The 26,962-nt window shown below is 42.3% G+C and overlaps 2 protein-coding genes across 3 annotated transcripts in view; both read right to left on the minus strand.

Moving 5' to 3' along the window:
- The window catches only part of CACNA1C (calcium voltage-gated channel subunit alpha1 C), a gene marked incomplete at its 5' end in the record, with an annotated part of 442,620 nt that extends 435,105 nt beyond the window's left edge, over nucleotides 1-7,515 (minus strand). Inside the window, 2 exons of one of the 2 annotated variants that reach the window (XM_083699782.1) lie at nucleotides 6,532-6,646; nucleotides 6,759-7,515. In XM_083699782.1, coding sequence (XP_083555908.1) covers nucleotides 6,532-6,580 — 49 coding nt within the window. Of the gene's footprint in view, nucleotides 1-6,531 lie in introns of both variants that reach the window. The other variant, XM_083699784.1, reaches the window with a different exon arrangement.
- The window catches only part of LOC310826186 (tigger transposable element-derived protein 1-like), a 1,677,490-nt gene that overhangs the window by 1,571,794 nt on the left and 78,734 nt on the right, over nucleotides 1-26,962 (minus strand). The gene's annotated exons all lie outside the window — the stretch shown is intronic.

Raw genomic sequence — 26,962 nt, forward strand, 5'->3', positions numbered from 1 at the left:
GTTTGTTTGTTTGTTTGTTTGTTATTAAATTTATGTACCACCCTTCATCCAAGGATCACAGGGTGGTTTGCAATATAAAAACGCAGAAATACATAACATAGAAACAAACAAAAATGATAACTCCCCTACGCACACACAGTTTATAAGACCATCAATTGTTTAATTAGCCAAAGGTTTGGGAGAAGAGGAATGTTTTTCTCCTGGAGTCTAAAGATATGGAATGAAGGAGTCAGGCAAGCCTTCCAGGAGAGAGCATTCAAAAAATGAGGAGTCACTGCAGAAAAGGCCCACTCTTGTACCTCCAACCTCCAGACCGTTTATGGAGGAGGCACACAAAGAAGGGCCTCAGATGATGATTGCAGGGTTTGAATCAGTTCCTATAAGAAGAGGCCATTCTTGAGGTATTGTGGTTCTGAGCCATTTAAGGCGCTATAGGTCAAAAGCAGTACGTTGAATTGGGCCTGGAAACTAATTGTCAGCCAGTGCAGTCAGGCCAGAATCGGTGTAACATGCTCAAACCGTCTTGCCCCAGTGAGCAACCTGGCTGCTGAATTCTGCACCAGCCTCAGTTTCCAAACTGTCTTCAGAGGCAGCCCCACATATAACGTGTTGCAGTAATTTTGTTCGCCAGCACATTTACACTCAGCAAGCAAACAAAATTCAAAGGGTTGCTTTTGGATATATATTCAAGATTAACTGCAACAAAAACAAAAAGCAGCACCTGTTGGTTATTACTTTTAATTCCTCCTTACAACCAGTGATAGAGGGGGACCTCTTAAATGGCTGCACCTGAGGGTACTTAGAAGTGCAACACAATCTTTACTCAAAACACACATATTTACTCAAAAGTAAAGCCCACTGTGTTCAATTGAGTTTACTCTGAGGTCAGTGTGCATATGAGCCCAGCATTTACAAAACTAAAAATATATGTCCTCACAATTAGATGCATAAACATCATCTAACTTCATAACCCTAACCTCAATCCAATAAATTCTTAAATTTAGGGGCAAATTAAATTTCAAATATATATCACACCGCATGATTTTTAATCATAGCAACTCAAAACAAAAACCACAATTTCAGATGAGAGATTATCAGCCTAATTTCTGAGAAGTCACTTCCATCCCAAACACTAAACGCCTGCGATTAATACTGCAACAATGTCATAATGGTGCTTGGATACTGCTATGTCATAATATGCGATGTAATCAGAATGATGTAGCTGTACTTCACAAGCGAATAGCAAAGAACCTGCACAAGCGATGCTGACACGAAACCCCACACATATATTAAGTAAAATAGAGACATCGCCACCCGACCCCACCCCCACTCGCCTTTCTCCCCTCTACCTCTCTCCTCATTTTCTTCCTAATGTAACACTAATGTCTCAACAAATGAAACTGATCTGTAAAAATGTTACTTGGAATAATTTTTTTTTAAAAAAAGAATGATGTAGCTGTACTTATGCTCCACCCTAACAATTTTCATGCTGGTGAAGCACACTTTAAGACTGGATTGTAAAAATGTCCAACGTCAGGTTGTCGAGCTGAACATAGGAAAGATATAGCGAGAGTGAATTAATGGGTAGATGGATTTCTAGTGAGCTTGTGTTGTAACAGGATGAAACAAAAGTCAACCATAAATTATGAACTTTGGGGAAATGCACTGGTAATTTTTACATATGAAATTAAGGCCTAAAATCTTTCACTCTTTAAATGCTGGCTTCTCCTCTGCTAGGAATATATTACCGGTACTTGTTTACAAAGACTTACAGAAGAGGGGAGAGTAACCTGATGTGTAGCATCCTGACTAAATCCCTTTATGTAACATAGTTAAGAAAATTATTTGGGGACTGGGGCGCAGGGAAGACTGATGAGGAACAATTTCAATAAAAAGTGGGAGGGGGGAGAGACCACAAGATGACCTAGTTTTGAATACGTCCCAAAAAGCCCTAGTTCTGGTAGCATAAGAAACCAGTCGGAATCTGCTGAAATGGCATAACATAAGCAAAACCCAAAAGTGAACAGAAAGCATTCCGGGTGTTTTTGCATAAATCGTTTAGAGGATCTTGTCTATGAAGAATAGAGGATGGGCAAGTATCGGTAAGCAATCTCTCCTGACATGCGGGACACATCTACACTGAAAATGTATGCAAGCTTTCTATCACTTTTAACTATCATTGCTCCCCATCATGACCAATGATTTCTGGAGCACATAGTTTGATGAGGTTGTTGATAATTTGTTTGGAGATCCCTTGCACCTATCGCCTCTCACAGAACTGCAGTCCCCCGGATTCCCAGGAGAATGGTATATACATATGATCTGAGCTTACCAATTACTTAGGATTTTTTTTTTACCCCTTAGCCCTGTAGCACCACCTTCTGGCAGAGGTAGAATCCCCACAGCACCATCCATCACCATGCCCCTCTTCATAATCCTGTCGTGAAATAACTGAAAGGCTCATTGCTTAACTCTTGGGCCAGCATTTCCCCCCAGATAACAGCCCCTTTCTCTGTCAACATGATATAGCCAGCACCATGTACTGACAAGCTCTGAAGCACACCTGAAATTATAGTTTGTAACTCAAATGGGTCAGCTGACCTCCAGGCACTCCATACTGTGTATAGAGGATTGCAAATCAAGATCCCTCCTCCCTAATTAATCCACTCTGTAGTTTTACCAGTGCAAAGTGTTCAAAATAAAATACCTTACAGATACCTATCTGAGTTGATACTGAATCCCACATCCACTTTAAATATGATGTAGCTGGTTGTAAAAGCTTTTTCTTGTACGTCTTCAATCATCCAGCACAAAAAAACACATATATTCTAAAAAGACCTATGCTCAACAGTCAAAAGTAATTATTTCCACACACACCCCTGAAAATATTGTTTATTAGGTGGGACAATTAAACATGCAGAAGGATTATTTTTATTTTTTAAAAATAGTAACAGACAACTCCTCTTTTTCCCTGCAATAAATGAGGAATAGAAATTGTACTGGGTCCCGCTAAATCCAAATATTAATAAAATTTCTGTCTGTAAGCTATAGAATGAGAATGCTTTTTTAAGTTTTAGGGTCATAACTTTATTTGTTTTATAATTGTATATTTTATTGTTGTAACCCATTCTGGGACCCTATGGTAAAGTGTAGGAAAGAAAAAAATATTAAATAAAAAGAACAATGTAAAAAGAACACATATTTTTATAATTAAGAAACTAAGTGGTGTGGATGGATCACAACAAAACTCTCCTGTTTGTATTATATAGTTTCCAGTGCCTTATCATGTGGCTTGCTGACTCCCTAAGTTCCAGTTCAGAAAGTCAGGTAAATTAGTTGGTTGGTATGAGCACAACAATAAAGGACAGGTGAGGCCTACTCCGATTCATCTTACCCAAAGTTATCACACAGGTTATCATGTGTGTGTGCGTGTGTGCTAAGAATTCATTTCTGTGCTGGAAACTGCTGGGGAAATGTTACCTGAGAAATTCTAGTCCCCTGAAATTAGACTTTTCTAATGCAAAGACGGGCAGCCAGATTCTCCCTCTACAATAATCTTTCTAATCCTTTCCTTTCAACACTTTTGCTCTAATTATACCGCTCTATCCCAGGATTAGCGTGTTGTAAATTTTGTTCTTCGCCATCATCACCGCAAACCAATACATAGTTTGGGCTACAAAATCTATGGAGACCATCCTTATGGGCACCTAGGGACTGAGATCTTGGGAGGAAAAAGGTAGCAAACTTGTGACGAATAACTGTATTGTTTAAAATCAGGCAAAGGGTGATTAGTGAGGATGGAAGTTTTCAAAAAGACCTTCAAGAAATGAAACGTTTACAGATGGTTCTTTATTTGTGATAATTTTCGGGTTTAACCCTCATGTCATGTTATGGGGGGGGGGTGTCAAATAAACACAAATTATTATAGTGTTCCTCCCGCCACAAAATGTGGAGTTTCACTGCAAAAGTGTTGCCTTTTGCCTGGGAGCAACAAGAAATTAATCTGCAGCAAGAAAGGAGGGATGGCAACCCTGCTCTCTCTATATTATATAATCACTGCAGCTGGTAAGTAGGGAGCTGGATTCAGGTTGCCATAGCATTTGGCATATTGCTATGGAGGCCGAGCTTTGGTCCACTTATCAGTAGCGTTGTCAGCAGCAAAGCACAAAGCACACACATACTAGTGCGTGACAGAAGCACATGGCTAAGAGGACAAAAGCAAAACAGGGCACGAGATGCAATGGACCCAGCCTCTCACCTTTTGGGGGTACTTGTTATGGTATGGTGATGACAAAAAAATCTTTTCAGGTCGGTGTATTACAAGATTTTGACCACTGGAACTTTTTAAAAATCTACACACACACAAGTGTGCCACAATCAAATGCACACTTTTATATACGTAGATTTCACTCTCTCCTTAAGAATGGCCCAGGTGTAAAAGGAGCTAGGGCTTCTGCACTTTTAAGAAATGTGGAGAAGGAATGTAGGAGCTTTCTGGTATGTCACACCTGCTGAGATTCCTTGTTTAACACCATTATAAAAAGGTGCAGGTGTCCTGAACTCTCTTTCTCCCCCCCCCCACCTTGACACCCTTCTGCCACTAACAGTGAAATCCCATATAAATCTACTCAAAACTAAGCCCAGCAAGTTGAATCAAGAGGGCCCCAAGTAAGCGGATATAGGATTGCAGCCTAAATCCCTTTAGGGCTAAGCAAAGAAAGAGTTCAAGCACATATATTTCCCACTTTGAAAGAATAAGTATCTGAGCCATTGGTTCAGTGCTGTCAACTCCAACTGCCTTTCCTATCTTTGGTACCTTGAGATCCCTATACTTGAAAGAAAACTAAACTGGAGATACTCTGGATTGATCTATTTCCACATGGAGATAACTGCTTGCTTCCTACCCTATGATACACAGTGCCAAGAATCTCAACACTCTGGTGCTACTGGGTGAGATGAGAGGAGCAAGGACAGGTGGTAAGAGGAAAGGTAAGGGGCAGCCTGCCTTATCAGGGAGTGCAGAGAAGATGGAAAGAACAAGGGTCTTAAGGACATGCATGTGCACAAACACACACACACACACACACACACACACACACACACACAGCTGCCAGCAGACTTCTCTCTACTAAGACAATGATGATGGGTTTCTTTGGTACATCTATCTAAGCAAGAGGGGTGGGGTTGGAACCACCCAGTAGAAGCTAACCAGAAGGGTCCAAATCACAACCCCATTGGAGGGAACTGCCAGGAGACAATAATAACTTGGAGAGTTAAAAGAAAAGAAAAAAAGTTATCTCCCGACCACCCTTGTTGATTTGGTCCCACAAGCTGCTCTTAAAAGCACCTCCAGGGATGTTTGGCTTGGATGGCCACAGAAAAGGAAGGGTCTTCCATATTTTCAATGTTTAAAAAGCAATCACCACCACAACAGGAGGTCTCCCTCTTTTGGGGTATATAACATGTACGTAACACACATACTCAGCAGCCCTCCTGTGTCTGTCTGGCGTCAGGATTTGCCTTCTACCTATGAAAAGGAGGCCACAGTGCTCTGAGTGATGGGTGGCAGAGAATAGCAGAGGGAGGAGGTAAAGAGTCTCCAACAGCGCAGTCATATATTTAAGTCTCATCGAGTTCAATGGGGCTTACTCACAAGTAACTGGGTATAGGTTGGTTGGCAGCCTAGGCGGCCCTCTCTTGGGCAAGGAATTTCGAGACGTTGCAATTAGGTTCCAATTAATGAGGTGGGAAAGAGATCGATAGCTTTGCTTCCCAACTGTTGAGGCATTGCCACCCCAGATATCCCTAAGAATGTTCCACTTCCTCTACTAACAGCGCAAGACTATGCAGACGTACTTGGAAGTAAACTCCACTGCATTCAATTGTGGGTAAGTGGGTACGTAGGACTGCAGACGGCCACCACACAGCCCTTTCCTTTGGAGTTGAACTTAGTGGAAGTTACTTCCGAGCAAGCATGCACTGGATCGGGCTGCAAAATCCTGAAGGGAATGGGGATTGGGAGGGGGCCCGAAAATGACCCCAACTCCCCCATGCTTCCAAAAACATGGTAGTTTTTTTTTATGAGGAAGGTTAGCCTGCCCTGGAAGAAGCAACGACGACGAGAACTGAAGCAACAACCCTCGGTCTTGCAAACTCCTGGACGTCCCTCCTGCCAGCTCCACACGCTCTTCCACCACCAGAAAGCAACTTTGCCTTGCTTAATATTGCTGGCCAAGGATAAGGCTGGGGGAGAAAAAGCGTGGGGGGGTTGCTTGGTGGGCTTGTTTTGTTTCCCGCGACCACCAGCCTTGACAAGATCACTGCATCAGATCTCTCCTCATGTCACCCGCGGTCCCATCTGCGTGGTGGCGGCGGAGGACCATCTCCCACCACCCTTTCCCCTCCCGCTCTTCACGTTGCTTTCTCCAGCATCTTCAAAAGAAGGAAAGGACAGTAAGGGGGAGAGGGGGGAGGAGAGGGAGACGGAGGGAGGGGGGAGACAACATCTATCCAGAGACCTCCCAGTCTTACCTTGGTGGTTTTCTTCTGGGATGTACATCCTCTTGTTTTCATTGACCATTTAAGTAGAGGAACGAGGAGCACCCCCCAAAAAAACAACCCAAGCAGGAGTCCAGGGTTTTAATTCCTCCAAATCCAAAAGAAAAAAGAAAAGAAAAAGCAACAGCAGATGGGGTGAACAGTTCACGGAAGAAACCGGAGCTTCTGCGACGATTAAAATTCCCCCGTTCGGTTATTACCTGATTCCCATGATTGCATCAAAGCCCAAAAACTGATCCTTTCCACTACTGCCTCCTTTAGTGCAATTGCAAAGCATCCTCAGAGAACATCCGGGACCCTGCCAAAGAATTGAGCCCAGCACCTCTGGCCGCTGCTCACACCGTCGAGAAGCGGCAGAAGGAGAAGCGGCTCCTTTAGATCTTTATTGTTTGTTTGTTTTAAAAAGAGGAGACGGTGGGGGAAGAGGAGAAAAGATCAGCAAGGGAAAGGAAGGTGGGAGAAAACAGCCGAGGGCAGGGGAGGGTGGACACTCATAAGCATCCAAGAAGGGTGTTGGAGCGGGGTGGGGGGTGGGGAGAGAGAATATCTCAGGAGGGTTCAAGTGTCTGTCTTGCTTAGATCCACCAACTAGGAGAGGGAAGCAAGCGGGGCTGAGAGAAAAAGGCGACCTCGAAGAGCTGTTCCAAGGCGGCTGCTTCTCCTCTTCGAAGCCAATTCCGCGCGCTCTGTTGGCAGGGAGCTGTTTCTGCAGAGAGAGCGAGAGAGCGCTAGTCCCAGCCCCTCACTCCCTCCCCTCCCTCAGCAGAAGACTCGCTCCCGCTTCTCTCCCCCTCCCCTCCTTCCTCCTTTAGACAGACAGACAGACACCATGAACACTTCCAGATGTTCCAGCTGCGGCGGCGGCAGCAGCAAGCCCCTCCCCTCGCTTTTTTTAGGAGCCGGAGGACTTGATCTGAAAGTTTAACATGCCTCCCTCTGCCCCTCGCTCCCCTCCCCTCGGCTCACTGCGCCTGGCGGTGGGTTTTTGCCGCTGCCGCTGCTGAAACCTTTTCTACAGACATGACGTCAAGAAGGCAAGCTGAATCTGGCTTGCATGGAAAAAAAAAGTGGGGAGGGGGGATCGTGGTAGGTAAAATGGGGGTTTGCGGTTTTTTCAAAAAAGTAACAGACGGTTAGAAGGTTCCCCAACGAAGCAGATCGCCTCTCTTCTCCGCTCTAGCAACACTGGCACACACCAACCACATCGACCCCCTCCGTGCGATTTGTCAATATTGTGCTCTCTCTTTAAAAAAAAAAAAGCCTGCAATTTTCCAGCGCTGAAATTTATCTGTGATCTGCATGTTAAAGAAGGGGCAAAATAATGTTGCTAGAATCTGTAGCAGCTTTATTAGAGCGGCGTGTTTTGTTTTGTTTTTAGGCGAGGGGTTGAACACACACACACACACACACACACACACCCAATAACAATAAATCATCACAATAGCAATAAAAGGGTTGCTGGTGTGTTGCATTTGATCAGTTGTTGCCGAGAAGCTTGGTGTACACCTACACACACAGAGAGAGAGAGAGAGAGAGAGAGAGACAGCGCTAGCAGAGGCGAGAGAGGAGGCACAGATGTTGAAACGGATTAACTGAGCCGAGATTTTCCAAATCCACAGTAGACACACCGAAAAATAATAATAAAAACCTGAGGTTGGAAGGAGAGATGGAGGGGACGTTCCTCCCCTCCACCCAGCGTTCCACCTCCATCCTGCCTGTCGCTGGGGTGGGAGTCCGCTCTCTTTAGGCGTCCCCACCTTTCCCAAAGCAGCCGAGATGCTGATGGCTCCTGGCCAGCCCGCTGGGAAGCCAGGCAGGCAGGCAGCGCGTGTGTGGCGCGCCTTATCTGGGGCTCTCGCAGGGCTGCCATGTTAAACAAGCGGTGCAGAGTGGATCGTGCCGTGTCTGTGTGTCTCTACGTACACTGCACGTCCCCCTTTATCCAGGCATGCCGCCACCTCTCCATCGCAGCGATCTGAGAAGCTAATCGGGTCTGAGTTGCGCACTTGGGGGGTTGCTGGCTAGCGGAGCGCCGCGATTCTCCGAGAAGCCGGCGAGGCGCGTCGAGCTCCCGGCTTTGACATGTGTTTACTCGGAAGCAAGACGCGCGGAACGCCCTGTTCCCTATGTTCCCAATACACGCGCGTTGCGTCCGGGCTGCGCGCTTACGCATGAGTAAGCCCCGCAGAATTCAGTGGGACTTGCTCCCCAACAGTGCCTAAGGGCAGGCCGCTAACCAACGGCTAAAATCCAGGCTTACAGAGCGCGATTCGTTGCTAGAGGCGCAGCAGGAGTAGCTCCTTGGTTCGCTCGCCTTTGCGAACAGATCCGCTCCTGACACGCTTATTCGCTGCACCGCGAGAGGGTCTGCAATGCGAATAAGGTTTAGGGTTGGAGGGTCTTCTCAGCCACTGGGCGGTGGGAGGCTGGGGGCGGGACAAGGGGAGAACTGAGGGGCTCGTGGCGAAGGCGGCAACGCGCGAACTTTTCGCGGCGAAGTTTGCTAGAAAAAGTCCCTTTGCCTTGAATACTTCGCAGCAGACATCTTCGGGAACAGGGCGGCGACGGAAGAGCGAAGCAGTTTTAAAAGCGCAGCGGTACATTACTGTGAACGACACACAGCCAACAACAGGTTGGGGAAGAGGAGAAAACAAATCTCAAAAGGAAATTAACAGCACTTAGTTGTCCAAATGCCCCTCCTACCGCCGCCATTCGCGGTACAGCTGCTCAATTTTTAATCCCATCACAAGTGTGATCACAACACTTTCTCTGTCGTGTTGTCCTAGCAGGCTTTCCAAGTGTTAGCAATTGGCCAGAAGGTAGTGCTTTTGAAATAGGCAGGCTCTTCTTGATATGAGTGAGAGATGGAGGATTAAAGCATTAACTGATTTGTCGCTACCAGAATCTGGTACCTGCTGCTAAAAATCCATCTGCTCTGTTCGAAATCTGGAGGGTTACAAGAGCCTGGATTTGACAAAAGAGTAGTCCAGGATATTTAGGGGATGTGTTTGAATGAGAGCTAAATGGTTAAAGAAAGGAATTCCTTGAGTGGAACAGAGTTAGACTTCCCACCATCCCAGACAATGAACATTTAATCTAGGTATGAAGGGGACAACAGAGGACAAGATGGTTGGACAATGTTCTCAAAACTACCAGCGTGAGTTTGACTAAACTGTGGGAGGTAGTGGAAGACAGGAGTGCCTGGCATGCTCTGGTCCATGGGGTCACGAAGAATCGGACATGACTAAACAACAAAATCCCTGCCTGGACAGAAAAAAATAACATGTTTGGCATCTGCCTGGCTACTGTAAGCACAGGATGCTGGACTGAATGGGCCTTTGGTATGATCCAGCAGAGCTCTTCTTAAAGCTAAAGGTAAAGGGACCCTTGACCATTAAGTCCAGTTGTGGACGACTCTGGGGTTGCGGCGCTCATCTTGCTTTACTGATCGAGGGAGACGGTGTTTGTCTGCAGACAGCTTCCTGGTCATGTGGCCAGCATGACTAAGCCGCTAACCAGAAGGTCAGCAGTTTGAATCCCCACGATGGGGCGAGCTCTTCTTAAAGGTAAAGGTAAAGGGACCCCTGACCATTAGGTCCACTTGTGACCGACTCTGGGGTTGCGGCACTCATCTCGCTTTATTGGCCGAGGGCGTACAGCTTCTGGGTCATGTGGCCAGAATGACTAAGCCGCTTCTGGCGAACCAGAGCAGTTACTGCAATTCTTACGTTATTCCACAATTGGCTTTCATCTTTGTTAAAACACCAGTTTCACTGCAGGTGCCATATTTAATATCATGTGTGGTTAATACTTTTAACTTTGTAAATTAACAGCATTAAAGGATACACTTTGTGGAGCTCTGATGTGGGATGGCATATTTGGATGTATGATGGAGTGTTTAAACTGTGGCTTCATCCAGGGCTGGCCCTCCCATGGGGCAAGGTGAGGCTGCTGCCTCAGGTGGCAGGATCCACAGGGGCAGCAGATCCAGGTGTAGAACTTTCTTCCCCCCCTTGTTCCCAATGTAGATCTTCACTCACCCCTTTTTCCCTGGTGGGGAGGGAGGCACCATTTTGCATTTTCCCACAGGTGCAAAAATGTATTGGCCAGGCCTCTATCTATGCTCAACCTTTACCCATCTGTCTATATTGAAAACCCTCAAACATTACCCTCGAACAGTAATATGCCTTTCTTCCAAAGAAAGCAAACCTGTACCCCTGGAACATCTCGCTGCTTGGAGTGGGGGCAGGCATAACAATATGAAATGTGGGAAACTCTCCCCAGTTTCTTAGAGCTAGCTACATTCCCTGGCTCCCTGTTTTCTGGCTTCCACATTTATTCATTATGCACATACTTCCTACCAAGAACCCACCATTTCTTCCTGACCTTAAACCTTCTGCAGTAATTTATTCCAGCTCTTCATTCTCCCTGGCTTCCCCTTTCTGCAGATCCCTACTTCTTCTAAATCTCTTCCCTCAATCCTCTGCCTTTCCTCTTCCACCATTTATGCCATTTGAATTCATATGGTTTTTATCTGGAATGGAAGCTGCTCTGAAAAGGTTTTATATGTGAATAAAAGAATATGAAATACTACCCCCAAAAAAGCACCCTCACTTGGGTCTCTGCTTCTTAAACTGCTATTTATTCTGTTACTCCTGCCTGCTCTTCCCCATTGCTTCTTTGCTCAGCACTTCCACTCTTCCTATCCTTTCCTACCTACCCATCAAGGTATTTTGCCGCCCTGAATAGTTGCAATGTACACTCAGAAACCTCCCCCCAGGATCATGAACTTAAGCAGGATAGTGGTTGTAATGATGATCTGATGACAATTCTCTAAGGGTATACAAATGGCCTTAGAGACAGAAAACTGTTACCATCCTGATCACTAAAAAGGCACAGCTTCCTATGAGGCAGTAACAGTCACATGGACAACATACATGCACATGCAGCATCCCACACGAGGAAAACTCAAGTGGAAAAGGCCCTTAACACTGCCGAGGGTCGCTATGGATAGAAGAGACGTGCATTTTGCTTAGAGCCAAAACATCTTTCTGTTCAAGCAATGTGGGCTGTTTCCAAGAAGAGATTATTGTTCTCATTGCTCGGAGATGCTGATAAACAGGAAGGAACAGGTAATTATGAGGACACTGACAGTGCCATCCTATGCATGTTTACTCAGTGGTGCTTATTCCCAGATAGAGGGGGATAACTTCCACAACACAATTTGAGTTACGTCACCACAATGTGATTTCCTCTCTCTTTGATATTCACATGGTCAAGTGGCCTATGACAGTAGCACCTTAAGGCAGGGGTGGCTAATGTGTTCTCCAGATGTTGTGGAATGTTAATTCTCATCAGCTTCGACCAGCATAGCCAATGGTCAGCAATGACCAGAGTTGTAGTCAAGCAATAACTAGAAGGCAACAAGGCAGCCACACCTGCCTTAAGGCTTATTCAGGTGGCCAAGAAGATATGTAAGCACAACTTGAGTGACACTATTGTATATTATACATGACTTTTGTTCTCATTTTGTCGTGGAGATATACTTTTCTGTTGTTTTTTAAGAAACCTCATCTACCCCAGACCTTTAACATCATTTTTTTAAAAAAATGGAATAACAGGCTTTTGTGGTGTTTTTGTTTTTTAAAAAAATTCTCCCTATGTGGCTCAGGAAGACACAAATTTATGGACTGCATTAGTCTGATGTCATCTTCCAGCCAAATCACATATGTGCACAGGCACATGCGCAAGTTGTCCTTTCCATCTAGAAATCTCTCTCCTGTCCTCTTGCCTCTGCCTGCCAAAGTTCCCACCATGGGACACTATTCAGTCCAATTACTGCAAACAAGACTTGGTAGAAAAACAGCACAGAAAGCATATATATATATATATATATATATATATATATATGCTTTCGTAGATTTTCACGGGTACAGGAATGCAGGTTTTGGTGTCCTCGGGTGTCTTCCCGTGTAAAAGTTGGGGTGTCTAGGCGACGTTTCGACGAGGTCTCACTCGTCATCTTCAGGCTGGTGCTTTCGGCTTCTTGTTACTGGAACAGAGCTCTGTTCCAGTAACAAGAAGCCGAAAGCACCAGCCTGAAGATGACGAGTGAGACCTCGTCGAAACGTCGCCTAGACACCCCAACTTTTACACGGGAAGACACCCGAGGACACCAAAACCTGCATATATATATATATATATATATATATGAAGTTGGCACTAATTACTTTAGCCCAAGGAAATTTTTATCATAAAATTAAAGTTGCCTGATTCAGCATTTCTTCAGTCAGTAACTTACAACAATAAAAGAGTTACACAGTGGAGCCAAATGTGCATTCATGATGTGGTAAGAAAAAAAAGAAAAGAAACCTAGCCAGCAACCTTAAGAAATGAAACACATCAGCTTTCACTTCTATGACCTCATGCTAATTTTGATAATAGAAATAGGAACATGCTGCTGTGTGCTACCTCATATCGTGCTGTCTGGAGAGGGTATTATTGTGTGCACCTATTCATTTATGGGTACTTCCAGATGACCTGTTTATTGAGCATTCATCCTGATTTGTTTGCAGGGAGACATGGCAATATTTGCTGTTTAATGAGCATTCATTCTACTGTATTCTGTTTGCAGGGAGGTTAGATGACATGGTACCCCTGACATGGCACCCCTGTCAGGGAAGAAGGTGGGGTATAAATAAATAAATAATAATAATTCTCCCACACTTTCCAGTGCATTTTCCTGTCACTTTCCTCACTGCAAAAAAATGCAATTTGTGGGAGAAGCGGCTTTGTTGTGCAAGAACACTAACTGACTTTAATTGTGTAACCTGAATTGCCAGTACCTTACGGAATCCCACCCAAAAAGAACAGCAGTGTCCCTATGACCACTGACCTTTGACCTTCTACTTTGTCATGTTCATTATCTGAAGGCAGCCCTGTTTAGGGAAGCTTTTAATGTTTAATAGACTATTGTAATATTCTGTTGGAAGCCGCCCAGGGTGGCTGGGGAAACCCAGCTAGATGGGCAGGGTATATTGTTGTTGCTGTTGTTGTTGTTGTTGTTGTTGTTGTTGTTGTTACTATTATTACTATTATTACTATTATTACTATTATTACTATTATTATTATGGCTGACTGGTTGGGTCTATTAAAGTGTGGCAGAGATAGTTTGGTGTAGTTAACACAAGTGTTGGACATAGCTTAGGAGATAGGTATTCAAATTATTCCAGCTCTGAAGCAAACCGGGTGGCTTTGTGCAAGACACTCCCTCTCAGGCTGACCTGCCTCTCAGTTTTGTGGTGAAGGCAAGTGAGATAATATGCCACAATATGCTGCTTGAAGGAAAGGTAGAATAAAAATGCTGTTAGTAATGCAATACTGTATCAAATTGCTCACAGTATATGCTTCTGAAAGATTTGTAACATTTCTTCTTATAAAATACAATGGAATTGTCTATTCCCATTAAAAAAAATGCCACCTTGAACATAAGTATAGGCTTGCAAGTATCTTAACAAGTAAGTGTGAATGGATCAGTAATCATTAAAATGACACTTCCTGAAGTGGATGAAATGGAGAGAAAGGTCATTTTCCAACTATCACTATTTTATAGGGTGGGTCAATAGCAAGGTTTAATATGGTTTCAAATTGGATTGGGGACTACATGCTGAGATTCCCGCATTGCAAGGGGTTGGACTAGATGATCCTTGGAGTCCCTTCCAACTCTACAATTCTATGATAATTTTAGGTTTGCATAATTAAAATGAATTAAAGAGCTTTGATGCTATGGTGCAACATACCCACTTTAAAAAAAAATCAGGAACATGATGGGGAAATGCACTACAGTGTGGAATAATAATCAATTGAATCCATTTTCCAATACCTTGAACTTCAATGCTGTATTCAAACTAGCTGATGAGCAATGTCAGTCTCTCAGAGGTGAATCTGTCACGGTAAGGAAACTCAGTTTTGGGCAAGAATAGCCTAGATTTACAGTCTTATTAATATGGGAATGAGCCCAAACTAGGCAGCAATCCTATACACAGGAATCCATCTTACTGTGCAATGTTTTACATGCCAGCTTAGAAGTACCAGTGGGGCTTACTTCTAAGTAGGCATGTAAAACCTCACTTTTATTCTTTTGAAATCAATGAGAGTTAAGTTAGTTTGACTCAATTCTCCCATTGGTTTCAACAGTAACTAGTTTTGTTTGGATCCAACTCCTTATCTTTATCTAAATAGAAATAGAACATTATCTAATGTTCTGTATCCCATGCACTCAACGTTCTATCACACTTCATAATGACTAAGCAATTTCTACCAGCAATTTCTTACTATTTTAAACTGTTATGTTAATTTTATTACCTTATAGTATATAAATACCAAATAATAAATCAATAAAATAAATTATTGGAGTACAATCCATTAGGAAACACTGCTTTGCAAACTCCGTTAGAACTACCATGGTCAACTCTCATTCCTTATTGTAGACTTGGTTGGAAAACCAATTTGAAACTTGTAACTGTAATATACGATAAATAAGCAGCAAGTTTATTCATGCTTTTAGTTAGGTTACATTACCTGTCATTGACTTATCTTTGATTTTTTAAAATGTACTGTTTTTGAGTGCTGTTTAACATCTCTTTTTGATGTGTGATGGATGCTACTACTACTACTATTAGTAGTATTATGCTTTGCAACCACATGCTAGATAAGCAAGAAGTGGGGATGGAGGGAATGAATCAGAATTGTTAGAAGAGGAAGACAATCTTCTTGGTGGATTAAGTTTTACATTGAGTTCAGGGATTACTTGTGCTCATTTGAACTAGTCATGCAGAAGGCAGAGATGCCAACAGTAACTAGTGTTCTAAATCACAATGCCAATCACCCTAAAAGGACATCTTTCAGGGTGTGTGTGTGATCATTTGTTATTCCACATAGGCTCAGCATGGAAGTCAGAGCTACCATTATACAAAATCAACAGTTGCTCACCTTGTTTCCTGTTTCCTATACTAACATCTATCCAGGTGATAGGAGGAACCACCCATGTGATAGTTGGAGAAACAAGAAATGCAGATGCAAGGGAAGGATCTTTATCACAAAGTGTTTTTAAAACCAAGCATCATTTCGCTTCCTTAAATAGTCTTCTCCATAACAATTTTTCATATGGCTACTGCATATTTTATCTTCCTAGGCCTATTTTTAGTAGATTATCTTCACACTCTTTTGGGAAGTTATGCTTTATACTATAGCACCACAAGAGGATAAATGTTTCATACACACAGAAAGAGAAGACAAATTATGCATCCTGGGAAATAGATGGTAATGTCATTAAACTGGCCATCTCTGTGTGTGTTTGTAGGAAAAGAGAAGAGCAGCCTGATCCTAACCATAGTTATTCAGAAGTAAATCCCACTGAACTCAGTGGGATTTAGGCTGCAATCTTACATCCACTGATCTGGGAGCAGTGGTAGATTGATGGTCTATGCAGCCCTGTGTGTAGTCCTTTTGGGGGTCCTTTGCATTCAGCTACATAAACATGGCTATGCCTCAAAATATGATGGAGCTAAATGCATGAGCATAAGTGAGTTAATAACTATTGGAATCTACTGACCTGGTGGACCCTGCCACCTGAGGCAGTAGCCTCATGGCCCTGCTGCTGTAGCATGAGGACCTTCAAGGAAACAATTCTGAGGATGTTCAGAAAAGATGCATTGGTTCTTGGGTCTACCAGAAAAGTAGACCTGCCAATGGGGCTGAATTGCCATCATGCCAACAGGAGGGAGGGAAAACTGCACAACCAGGACTGAGAGCCAACAGCTTCATTAATATACAGATTTACTGTCACATTGTTTTTCTGCCTGGAGAGAGAAGCAACCTGCTGGCCATGGCAATACTTTGGGACTGAGATTGGCTGAATAGTGCTCCTCCCTCAACTCACAGTCAGAAGGCAAAGCTTTAGGCTTGGCTGTGATGTGACCTCAAGGGGAAAAAGGTTGCAGTTGGGTAAATGTGGCAAGCTGGAGGGTAAGCTAGAACCTTTCTTTCAGATGGACTAGGCTTATTTAGATTGCTTTACTTACTTGACTGAGCCTGGAAGTAGGGAACAGGGAGGGTGTATACATTTGTAATGCATTTGCTGAAAAGGTTGAAAACTATTTGCTGAAAAGGTTGAAAACTAAATATGTTTATTCCTGATCAGTGCTGTCCATTTGCGCTTTGAAGATGCCACTAAAATCTGATCTGGTTTCATAACTTTACAGTAGTGGCCTGTGTGGTGGCTACTACAGCAACTTTAACCTAGTCCTAGTCCTGTTTAACTAGGGATGAGTACAGAAAAAGAACTGATGACTGCATGGTTCCTCTAATTCAGCTCACTGCAATGTTTGCCCTCTTTTCATGACAGCATAGAGCACCGTTAATTCAGACTCAGTATATAATTTACAATACCCCTTCTGTGATGCTATTCCTTAATCAGTATTCCTTCCCTCTACTACATTGATGCCTATGATTATTCTTCCCTGTGTGACCACGTTGTATCTACTTTAGATGAGTCATATTCTATTGATTCCAGTCAATTATTGTATGGCAACAAGACATGCTGGTTTCAATTATATCCTTCAGTCTAAAGTGAATTTTTCCCAGGGTCATATAACCTACAAGACTGATTACCAAACTCCAAAGCAACTTCCTAAATGTTGATCATAGTAAGATGATGTTTCTATTCAACCCGCACTTAGTGAATGAGGCTGGGAGAAAGAGGCTGTGTACACACACACACACACAGCCTTTGAAACACACAGGGGTTATCTTATGTACGTAAAAGTTTGCAACTGTTCTTGCATCTTTGTGTGATGTTATAATCTAAAGCAGCACAACTATTTGCGGTGTCTGTACAGGTCAGCATGTTTTCAAACTAGTGCTCAACAATGTTCTCTATTACCCTCCTGCCAATTAGTGTTTCCACAGACCTTTTCTTTCTTTAAAATATAATAATAATAATAATAATAATAATAATAATAATAATAATTTTTTGCATTATCTCAAAAGAGAGGGGCTAGAAACTGGTGTTTTGATATACAGTGTTACCTTGAGTTACAAACACCTCAGGTTACAAACGCTTCAGGTTACAAACTCCGCTAACCTGGAACCTCGAGTTGAAAACTTTGCCCCAGAATGAGAACGGAAATCATGTGCTGGTGACGCAGCGGCAGCAAGAGGCCGCATTAGCGAAAGCACGCCTCTAGTTAAGAACAGTTTCAGGTTAAGAACAGACCTCCGGAATGAATTAAGTTTGTAACTAGAGGTATCACGTACCTATAGACAGAGGATCTATATTGGTTTACAGAGGTGGCTATGTTATTGTGCTGCTTCCTATTTTGTCCATTTCATTCATAGGCAAGTTAAGTGTGGTGCGGGGAAGTAGTACAGCCCTACAGGTCAGTAGGTTTGCCCCAATAGGAGATGACTTGAGAAAGTGCTATCTGTGTATGCATGTATTCAGCAAGTGCTTGAGAAGTGCATTCTTGATGCAAAATGGATTACAAACTTTCCAGCAGAATGCACTTTAGAATGAGTACAGGGTGGAGACCAAAGGCAGACAAACTACCCCAGAAGGAGCACAACATGTCCCCCATCAGAGATACTACCCCTCACCTAATACCTCATACACCCCTCAACATGTATATTTCTAAATAAATGTATATATTACAAAACACAATAGGTTTCCTATGACCTCCTTCCAAAAGAAGCCCATTACAGGCAAAAGCTTCACCCCTGTAACTTCTGACTGCTCGGGCAATTAATGTATATGTATCAGTGCACTGTTTTGGCATAAAGAACACAGGCCAGACTATTTATCCATCAAGCCCAGTACTGGCTACTCTGGTTTCCCCATCTCCTGTTATCTAGATTGAGTCTGGGACCTTCTGCATGCAAAGCATGTGCTCTCCCACTAACCTATGGATTCTGCCCTGAATAATGTAGCTGCCATTCAAAAGGTGCTTAAAGAGGCCTCTGATTGAAATAAATGAAGGTTGTGCTGCAGCAGTACTTGGCTTCTAACCACTGTGTGTCACTTTAGGCATGGGAATATCAGCTACTTAATGCTCTGAACCCCTGCCAGCATAAGATCAATTCAATGCCAGAATAGTGCATGCCAGGATTTATAATACTGGATTGGCACCTGTGCTTTCTTTCTAACCTGTGACGTGCTAGGTGTCACGTATTTTGTTGTGGAAGACTTTCCAAATTATTCTCACTTAATGTTGACTTCAGGTATGATGATGACATATGCTTCAAACATCACTTTTTTAAAATCAGGGATTATGTTTTTCTAGTACCAAATACTGCTATGGATGGACAAAAGTGTCATTTTTTTCAGCCAGTTCACTGCATTTCCACATCAGCTTGGAATTTAAACTAAAAAATTCTCATTAAAATTATCAACATTTTAGTATACTTATAATACACATTTAGTACACATTACATTTATTTAATGAAATTTTTCCTAGTATATGCATTTTCACAAGCAAATTCCCTAATTTTTATGCACTTTCCACCCTAATATATTCAGTTGTATGCACATTATTTGGTTGGAGAATAGCATCACAAAATTTGGAGATGTGCAAATGTCAAAGGATAGCTGTGATTCATTTCATGTATTGTTTGGGGAAGTGCAAGTTAGGTATAAAGGTAAAAGGTAAAGGGACCCTTGACCATTAGGTCCAGTCGCAGGCAACTCTGGGGTTGTGGCGCTCATCTCGCTTTATTTGCTGAGGGAGCCGGCGTACAGCTTCCGGGTCATGTACCCATCATGACTAAGCCATTTCTGGTGAACCAGAGCAGTGCACGGAAATGCTGTTTACCTTCCTGCCGGAGCAGTACCTATTTATCTACTTGCACTTTGACGTGCTTTCGAACTACATGCTCACCTTAAAATGTGAATTGAACTACATTTGTCCTCCAAACATCCCAATTCAATCATAATCCTCAATTTGCTTTTTGGATATACCTTTTAAAGATTTTCACCATAGTAATTTTTTATTAGGGTCATAATAAATTCACATTGTTTCCACTTCAATCAATATTTGCCTTTAAAAATTATTACCATTAGAAGTCTTAACAACCCCAACAACCCCCTATTCCTTTTGCCATATTATACAAATCCTATTTGCTTTATAATTACCAATTGCACTAAGATGAACAATGATTTCTTTGAAAAAAATTATATGAGGGTGTTCTGGTAAATGTGGCACGTATTTTTCATTTCAACCAGCAGGTTGCATTTTGCCATTGCAGCACTAAACATTTTTACCTAGAGTCATTCTTTTTAAATCGTTCACTGAAATAAAATTGCAATAAAGCTGCTCAGAATAACTCTTTTTGTTACCATTAAAAAATCATCATCAAAACACCACAAGCAGCTGCTACACAGTCCCTAATTGGACTGGTTAAATCATTGACTGTAAATCTGTACGTTTTATTACACTGCTACTTTGAATAATTGTTCTCTGAGGACATTCGAAGCCCCATTTACAGAGACTTTTGGAAAAAGTGTTATAGAAGTGTTGGAAGCATGCAATAAGAAAAAAGAGCTGTTTTGTTCAAGAGACATAATGAGGCAACCCAAAATGTTGTTATGTACTAAATAAATCAAAATCCTCTCCCAACATACAATGCAAAACTTTCTAAAAGGCATTAATTTTAAAGCAATCACCTTGGCATGGGTAGTAGAAAAAGAACATGGTCTCGACTGTTTGGTGCTGTGGATGTGAACTCCAAGACCACAGTATGATCCAAGCAGTTATCCTTAACTAGTCACCTGCACCACAAATGCATTTCTAAACAGCCATAGTTTTTCTTACAGAATTCAAGTAACTGTAGTTCTGCAAGTGGTGGAAATCTCTAGGCTCTTGCAGCTACTACTTCTATTGTTGAATAAGCTCCAAATTTGTTTAACAGCTGAGTAACAGGCAGAGCCACTCCATTCTATTCCCCTTCCTCCTAATTTTATGCCTCTTCCCCAACAGTAAAGCACTCTATGCCCACTGTACTATGTACTATTTTGTTTCTTAGGAGCTGGACAAGAGACACTGGTACTTCATCCAGCTACATTCAGATCTTGGGCTTCTCCATTGATTTCTACCGGCAGCTCTCACGTCTGTCCATGGGGACATTTTAAAACAGTTTCTCTGTGTGAACAAGGAAATGATCTGTACAGACCACAAATGTTTTGTTTTTTTTAAAATAATATTTATTGAGCATTTTCAAATATAACAGAAAAAAGAAAAGAAATAAAACATCCATTTTATAACCTTATTTTCGTTAGCATCTTTCCAGGACTTCCCTACCCCACCCCCTCTTGTATTCCAATTCCTTCAAATAGATTCAGCAAGTTCTTACCGCAAATTTTAAACTTATTATAATTAACCCAATGTTAAAAATGTTTTTCCATCCCCTAAAATCGACCCCGCTCCCTTCCACAAGTTCCCCTCTTTAATATGCAGAACAGATTAAAATAAAAGAAAATAGAAAAATGAATATAGTATAATTTAACACCCTTTGGATTCCAAATTTCCCTCCCCCCTTTCCCGGTTGCGTTCCCCAATGTCCATCAATGCCTGTTGTCATCCTGGAGATCCCACATCTAGGCCGAAATCCTTCACAAGTCCACTTTGCCGTCTTTTCAATAGTCTTTGCCATCTTTTTGATCATCTTTAGTTTCGAGCGTCCAATCTTAGAAAAGGTCCATTTTTTCCATCCAGATCTCTGTATTTAAGAGTAAAAACTCCAATTTTGTTTCTTTAGACCTTTCAAATCTGGATGTCCCAAATGTTCCCACTTCCAACTTTGTCCAATTCTTGTTGTTCATGTTGTTTTTATTATTCTCTCTCCTCACTTTCCTCTAGTTTCTTTTCCTGCTCTCCTGCAAAAATGTTCCAATTCCAAAAGCTTCTAAATCCCCTACAGAGGCTTTACGTCAAGTCCCTTCCATTCTTCAATAGATAAGTCTATTGTCTCCTTTAGTGTAGAGACCTCTGTAGACAAAATAGTGTTCCATTTCTGCAGTTTCCCAGGAGATAAAAAGTCCAATTCAAATTCCATGCCAGCAATACTTGTAGTGTCCCACAGCCCCTCTAGAGGGATTATAGTAACTCAGTTTCCTTCCAGATCGCACCCAACAGTCAAAGTAACTTGTTATTCCTTGTTTTAAACAATTTATATCTAATTTGTAACAAATGTAACCGGCAAAGTCCTCATAACAAAGTTCTCTTTTTATTCCTCAGCTTTGACAGCTCCTTTGACAGCTGTCAAAGCCTCTGTTTCTCCTCTCCCGGCTCTCTCACGGATCACTCCCGGTTCCCGGGGGGGGGGGTTGCATTTTAGCTCACGTTCTACTTTTCTCCTCCAGCCCAGTCTTATAATTTTCCATCGTGAAATTAGTAACTTTATCAAACTTAGGTAGCACTCGATCTTAGTTGTTAAATCCTTTGCTTTAAATCCTCTACGACAGGGGGGAGGCTGACCTCCTTTTTGCACCTCCCCCGCTCGCTCCGAATTTAAAATTTAAACTTTTTTTCCCTTTTTAAGTCCAGTTTCCAATTACTCACGGGTTGTTCTTTTAATCCGAATTTTCAATGGAAGAAGTCAGCGCTCTCCGCCAAATGGCATGCGGCTTCGCTCGGTAGGGGAAGCGGAGGACTCATAGCACCACACCACACCCCGGCACCCGCTCCGCAGCCTTTAAAAAGGCTCCTTCGTGGGTCGGGGGGCGCAAACGGTGCCCGCCGAGTCACCATGCCCATGGGTTTCAGCGCCCATGTTTTTTGAGGGTCCCCGCGACGCCAATGCGGTAGAACCCAGCCCCTGCCGAGCAGGCTCCCTCCGGAGCTCGGAGGGAGTCCGCCATTCGGCGATGGCGCCAACCCAGAAGTCCTGTACAGACCACAAATGTATCTTCCTTTTACAGTCACCCCATTCAATTCATCTGCCTACTCAGTTTTTGTTGAGAAATAACTGGGGAACACCAGATAATCCTGAAGTCCCATGTGTGTGGGGAACTAACTATGAAAGAAAAATGGCTAACTACCTGAATTCAAAAAGTTTGCAGGGCTTGACTCTCTCTTTGGCCAAAAGAGCCCCCAGCAGAGTTTAAAACACAGATCTATGCAACATTTACAAAGCATGGGAAATATAGGTTGTCCCAGTATTAAGCACTTAAAATTGTGCTCCTCACCTCTACCCCCATTAGAGTGAATAGACCATCAACTTTTGTAAGTTTAAATGCTTTACTTACACTAATTACATGTCTCATTCATGCATCATTCAATACAACAGCAGAAACAACACAATGTATTCTTGATTGCAAACATGGACTCTGGGCATGGAGCACCAGTCTTCCATGTCTGCTCAGTTTACATGATTCAACCAGGAGAAAAGGGGATGTGACACCATATTTTGGTAAACTTCAGGGTTCCCCCAGAGTCTAATAATACCTCAACTCTTGTGAATGGCTTTTGCAGTTTATGGCTACATAAATGACAGCACTCAACTGAATTAGAGTACAATATAAGCAGCCAAACACAAGGCAGCAAAGGTGGCAATCCAGCTTCTACAGGGAAGAAACATGTTGGAGTCAACAGCACTGGGAGAAGCCAGAACCCTTGGCTCAGACCACCGCTCCAGTTGCTATGCCTCTATACCACAGGTCAAACTTTTCCAGCAGAGGGCCAGTCCACTGCCCCTCAGAACTTGTGGGGGGCCAGACTATATTTTGAAAAAAATAAAAATGAATGAATTGCTATGCCCCACAAATAACCCAGAGATGCATTTTAAATAAAAGCACACATTCTACTCATGTACAAACACACTGATTCCCGGACCGTCCGCGGGCCGGATTTAGAAGGCAATTGGGCCGGATCCGGCCCCTGGGCCTTAGTTTGCCTAGCCATGCTCTATACCCACCTTGTCAGTTGGAAGCTGCCTTATATTGAGACAGACTATTGGTCCATCTAGCTCAATATAGTCTGCCCTGACTGTCAGTGGCTCTCCAAAGTTCCAGACAGGGAACATTCCTAGTCCTACCAGGAACTGAACCTGGGGCTTTCTATATGCAGGTGGATGCTCTGCCCCCAAAAGAAGCTTCTCTCATTACTGCATCTCCAGAATGAGAAGAAAAGACTTACTGATAGATGCAAAAAACATTATCTTCCCAGTATGGTCTGCTTGTCAGCTTCTCACGCATTTGCCATGAGCTTTGTTGGGCCTGAAAAAACCCACTTTTCACAAGCCATCAGTCCAGGCAAGCCTTTTTTCTAAAATAAGTAGTGGGGAAAGAAAAGCCCCCAAAATACAAATAATAATAATAATAATAATAATAATAATAATAATAATAATAATAAAATTAAAACACAGGGACAGGCCACAGGTTTACAATCTAATAGATTTGATACAAAAATGGAGGGAGAAAGAGAAGATGAAAATTAGCAAATTCATATAACCACATAACTGTCATGACCAAGTGGAAAGGCCTATGACGGGAACAGTTCTGGGAGGGGAAGAACCAAATGGCAGCTGATCCAGCAATGCCAAGTAAGTGGGTCATGTTGTCTCGCCTGTTCCTGTAGTCACCTGTTCCTGTAATGCTGCTAGGTAGAATGCAAACTAACTTATTATCCTCTCAGCAAATTTTCGAGATAGCTCATTATTAATTCTCATTTTACAGATGAGGAATGGAAGGGGAGAGAAAAAGAGAGAATTCCCCAAAGCAACTCTATGACAGAAGTTACGTTTTTAACTCAGCTCTCAACCACACATGATTTAAGGCAGCACTGCCACTATGGGTTCTTTTATTAGGAAGGGCGGGATATAAGAGATAGATAGATAGATAGATAGATAGATAGATAGATAGACAGATAGATAGATGATAGATAGATAGATAGATAGATAGATAGATAGATAGATATAGATTACTGTACTACATCCACTCTCTGCTAATGGCTTATTCAAAGGATACTGACTATTATCCTACCATGCCTTTTGCCTCTGTGAAGGCTGCTCGAAATTTCCTACTGCTAGAGAAAGCCAAGCAATGGTATTTACTGGGCCAAATACTCAAAGTATTTAAAACTCAGGCTTCAAAGGCTTAAAATAAAATGTATTCCTTAGGGGAAAGTGCCGAAAACAGAATAAAATGGATCACAAACTTCTGCCATCCAAATGAAAAACAGACATATGCAAAAATGTTAGCCAACAGTTGAACAAATGGTGAGAAAGAGAAATGGATGCAACAATTATCTTTTGGCACCAGAAAATACAGAAAAAGGAGAGGGAAGGAGAGAGAAGACACACATCTTCATTGTAGAGCTTCTCTTGTTTGTTGTTTGCCCTGACCTCTGACAGTTGTTTCTGTGGGACATACTTCTGTTTTGTTTGACCTATATGGCACTACTTTAGCTTGGAACTATTTTACTTGTTTTTATGATTGTATGATTTTTTATGATTGTTGTAAATTGGGAAGGACTCTAGGTCCGTGGAGGAGCATTTGCTTTGCATGCAGAAGGTCCCAGGTTCAACCCCCAGTATCTCTAGATAGGGCTGGATGAGACCACTGTCTGAAATATTGGAGAGCTGCTGCCACTCGCTGTGTAGACAAGCTTGATGGACCAATGATCTAACTCAGTAAAATGCAGCTTCCCATGGCCTGAGACCTTATGGTGAAGTAAGGGTATGGAATTTTATAAAAATCGCAGAGTCTGTTAAATTATGTATTTTCCAAATCAAACATTTTAAAGCTAGGTCTAAGAAAGAAACTCCATAGTCTAGAAGAGAATGGAGTCGCATTAGGAGAATCCATATTGTAGTGTAGTAAGTGATTTGGTGGAGGTATTGAAGTCCCTGACAGCGATTAGATGGGCTGTCCTGATGTAACAGAGAAGAGAGGAGCAGAAGGGTATCTGGTGATCATTGGCTGAGCTTCTTAGAGGGGGAACATTGACAGAAGCAAGGTCCAGGATTTAACACACTGTGCCCACTAGACAATACACATAAGCTTGCAGCCGGTTTGACAAAAGGGAAGATTCATGAAGACAGATACTCTGAATTCATGCAGGATGAATAAATCAGCTGCATAGCATGCAGACTGAAACAGAAAGATTAAGTGTCTTGTCCTCCTTGATGCACAGTCTTCTTAGCACATATTTTAAGCACAATTAAGCATGATAATTTGTCAGGATAGAGTTGTTAATAATAACATGGTTTATCATGCTTCTACTTTTCTACCTTATTTGCCCTTGGAAAGCTTCCTGCTTTATCTCTTATTTCTTGCTAAGGCTCAAGACTAACCTTGTCAAGCAACAAGGGAAAGCAATGTGCTTCAGACAACAGTACAACAGACATGGTAGTGGGGAACTGATGAAATTTGGAATTGCTACCTGAATGGTACTGTAAGACCTTTTAAAAAAACTGTTTGCCCTAGCAGGGGTGGAAAAACATACCACTTGGACTCCATTTCAGACAGCAAATTGTTTGTGGCTGTCACTATTAAGGCCCTTGTACAGAACATGACCAGATGTAGCTTCCTGACCTGCCCATTACATCTAGGAGTGGCACAGTAGAATATGAACTCACTTAATAACTTTAGGATAAATTGGGTGGGAAATGAGTTTGCTTGCCTTGCCCTCTCTGATATTTGAATTCTACATTTACATCTAAACATGTTAATTTATAAGATGCAGATTTGTATCTATGGAAACATGTGCAAAATATTTGGTGTGGCTTCTCAGCAACACAGGCCACAACTGGCTTAAACAGTACACCTGTAAGTTCACACATTTCTGTCTATACATATACAGTATTAAAAATGTAATAACGTCCTCATGCTACAGTTTGTTTGGCCACAGACAGGTGGTACTGCAAACTACAGTATGAAGAGATTGCAGCAGCCCCCCAGGAGTTGCCCTTTCCTTCTTGCTCCTCTGCCTGCCACCCCTGCGGGCCCTGCCCCCTTGATCCAGATGCCCAGTACATCTACTGCCCACTTATCCTTGGAGGAAGAATCAGATAAACTGTATTAATAATTTTATAAATACAAGGCATCCTTTGATTTCCAAAAATCACATGGCTTTCCCCAAGAAACAAATATGATTTCTCACTTTGCATAAGAGAGACATTTATATTAGCCAAACTTCTAAATAAAATATTGCATGTCTACTTTGTGATTCAAACAATATTTTCTTTCTTGGCTCAGGAATATATTTTCTTATTGATAGAGGAAAAGTATGCCAGTGCTTGATTGTGTGTTAGAATTATTCTGAAACAAGGGATGAAACAATTAATCCCTACCACAGAAACAATACATGCTCTATTTTTATATTTCAAAAATGCTCTGTCTTATAATTTAACT

This window comes from Podarcis gaigeae (genome assembly GCF_964106915.1).
Source record: "Podarcis gaigeae genome assembly, chromosome: 10".
In the NCBI taxonomy this organism is placed as follows: Eukaryota; Metazoa; Chordata; class Lepidosauria; order Squamata; family Lacertidae; genus Podarcis; species Podarcis gaigeae.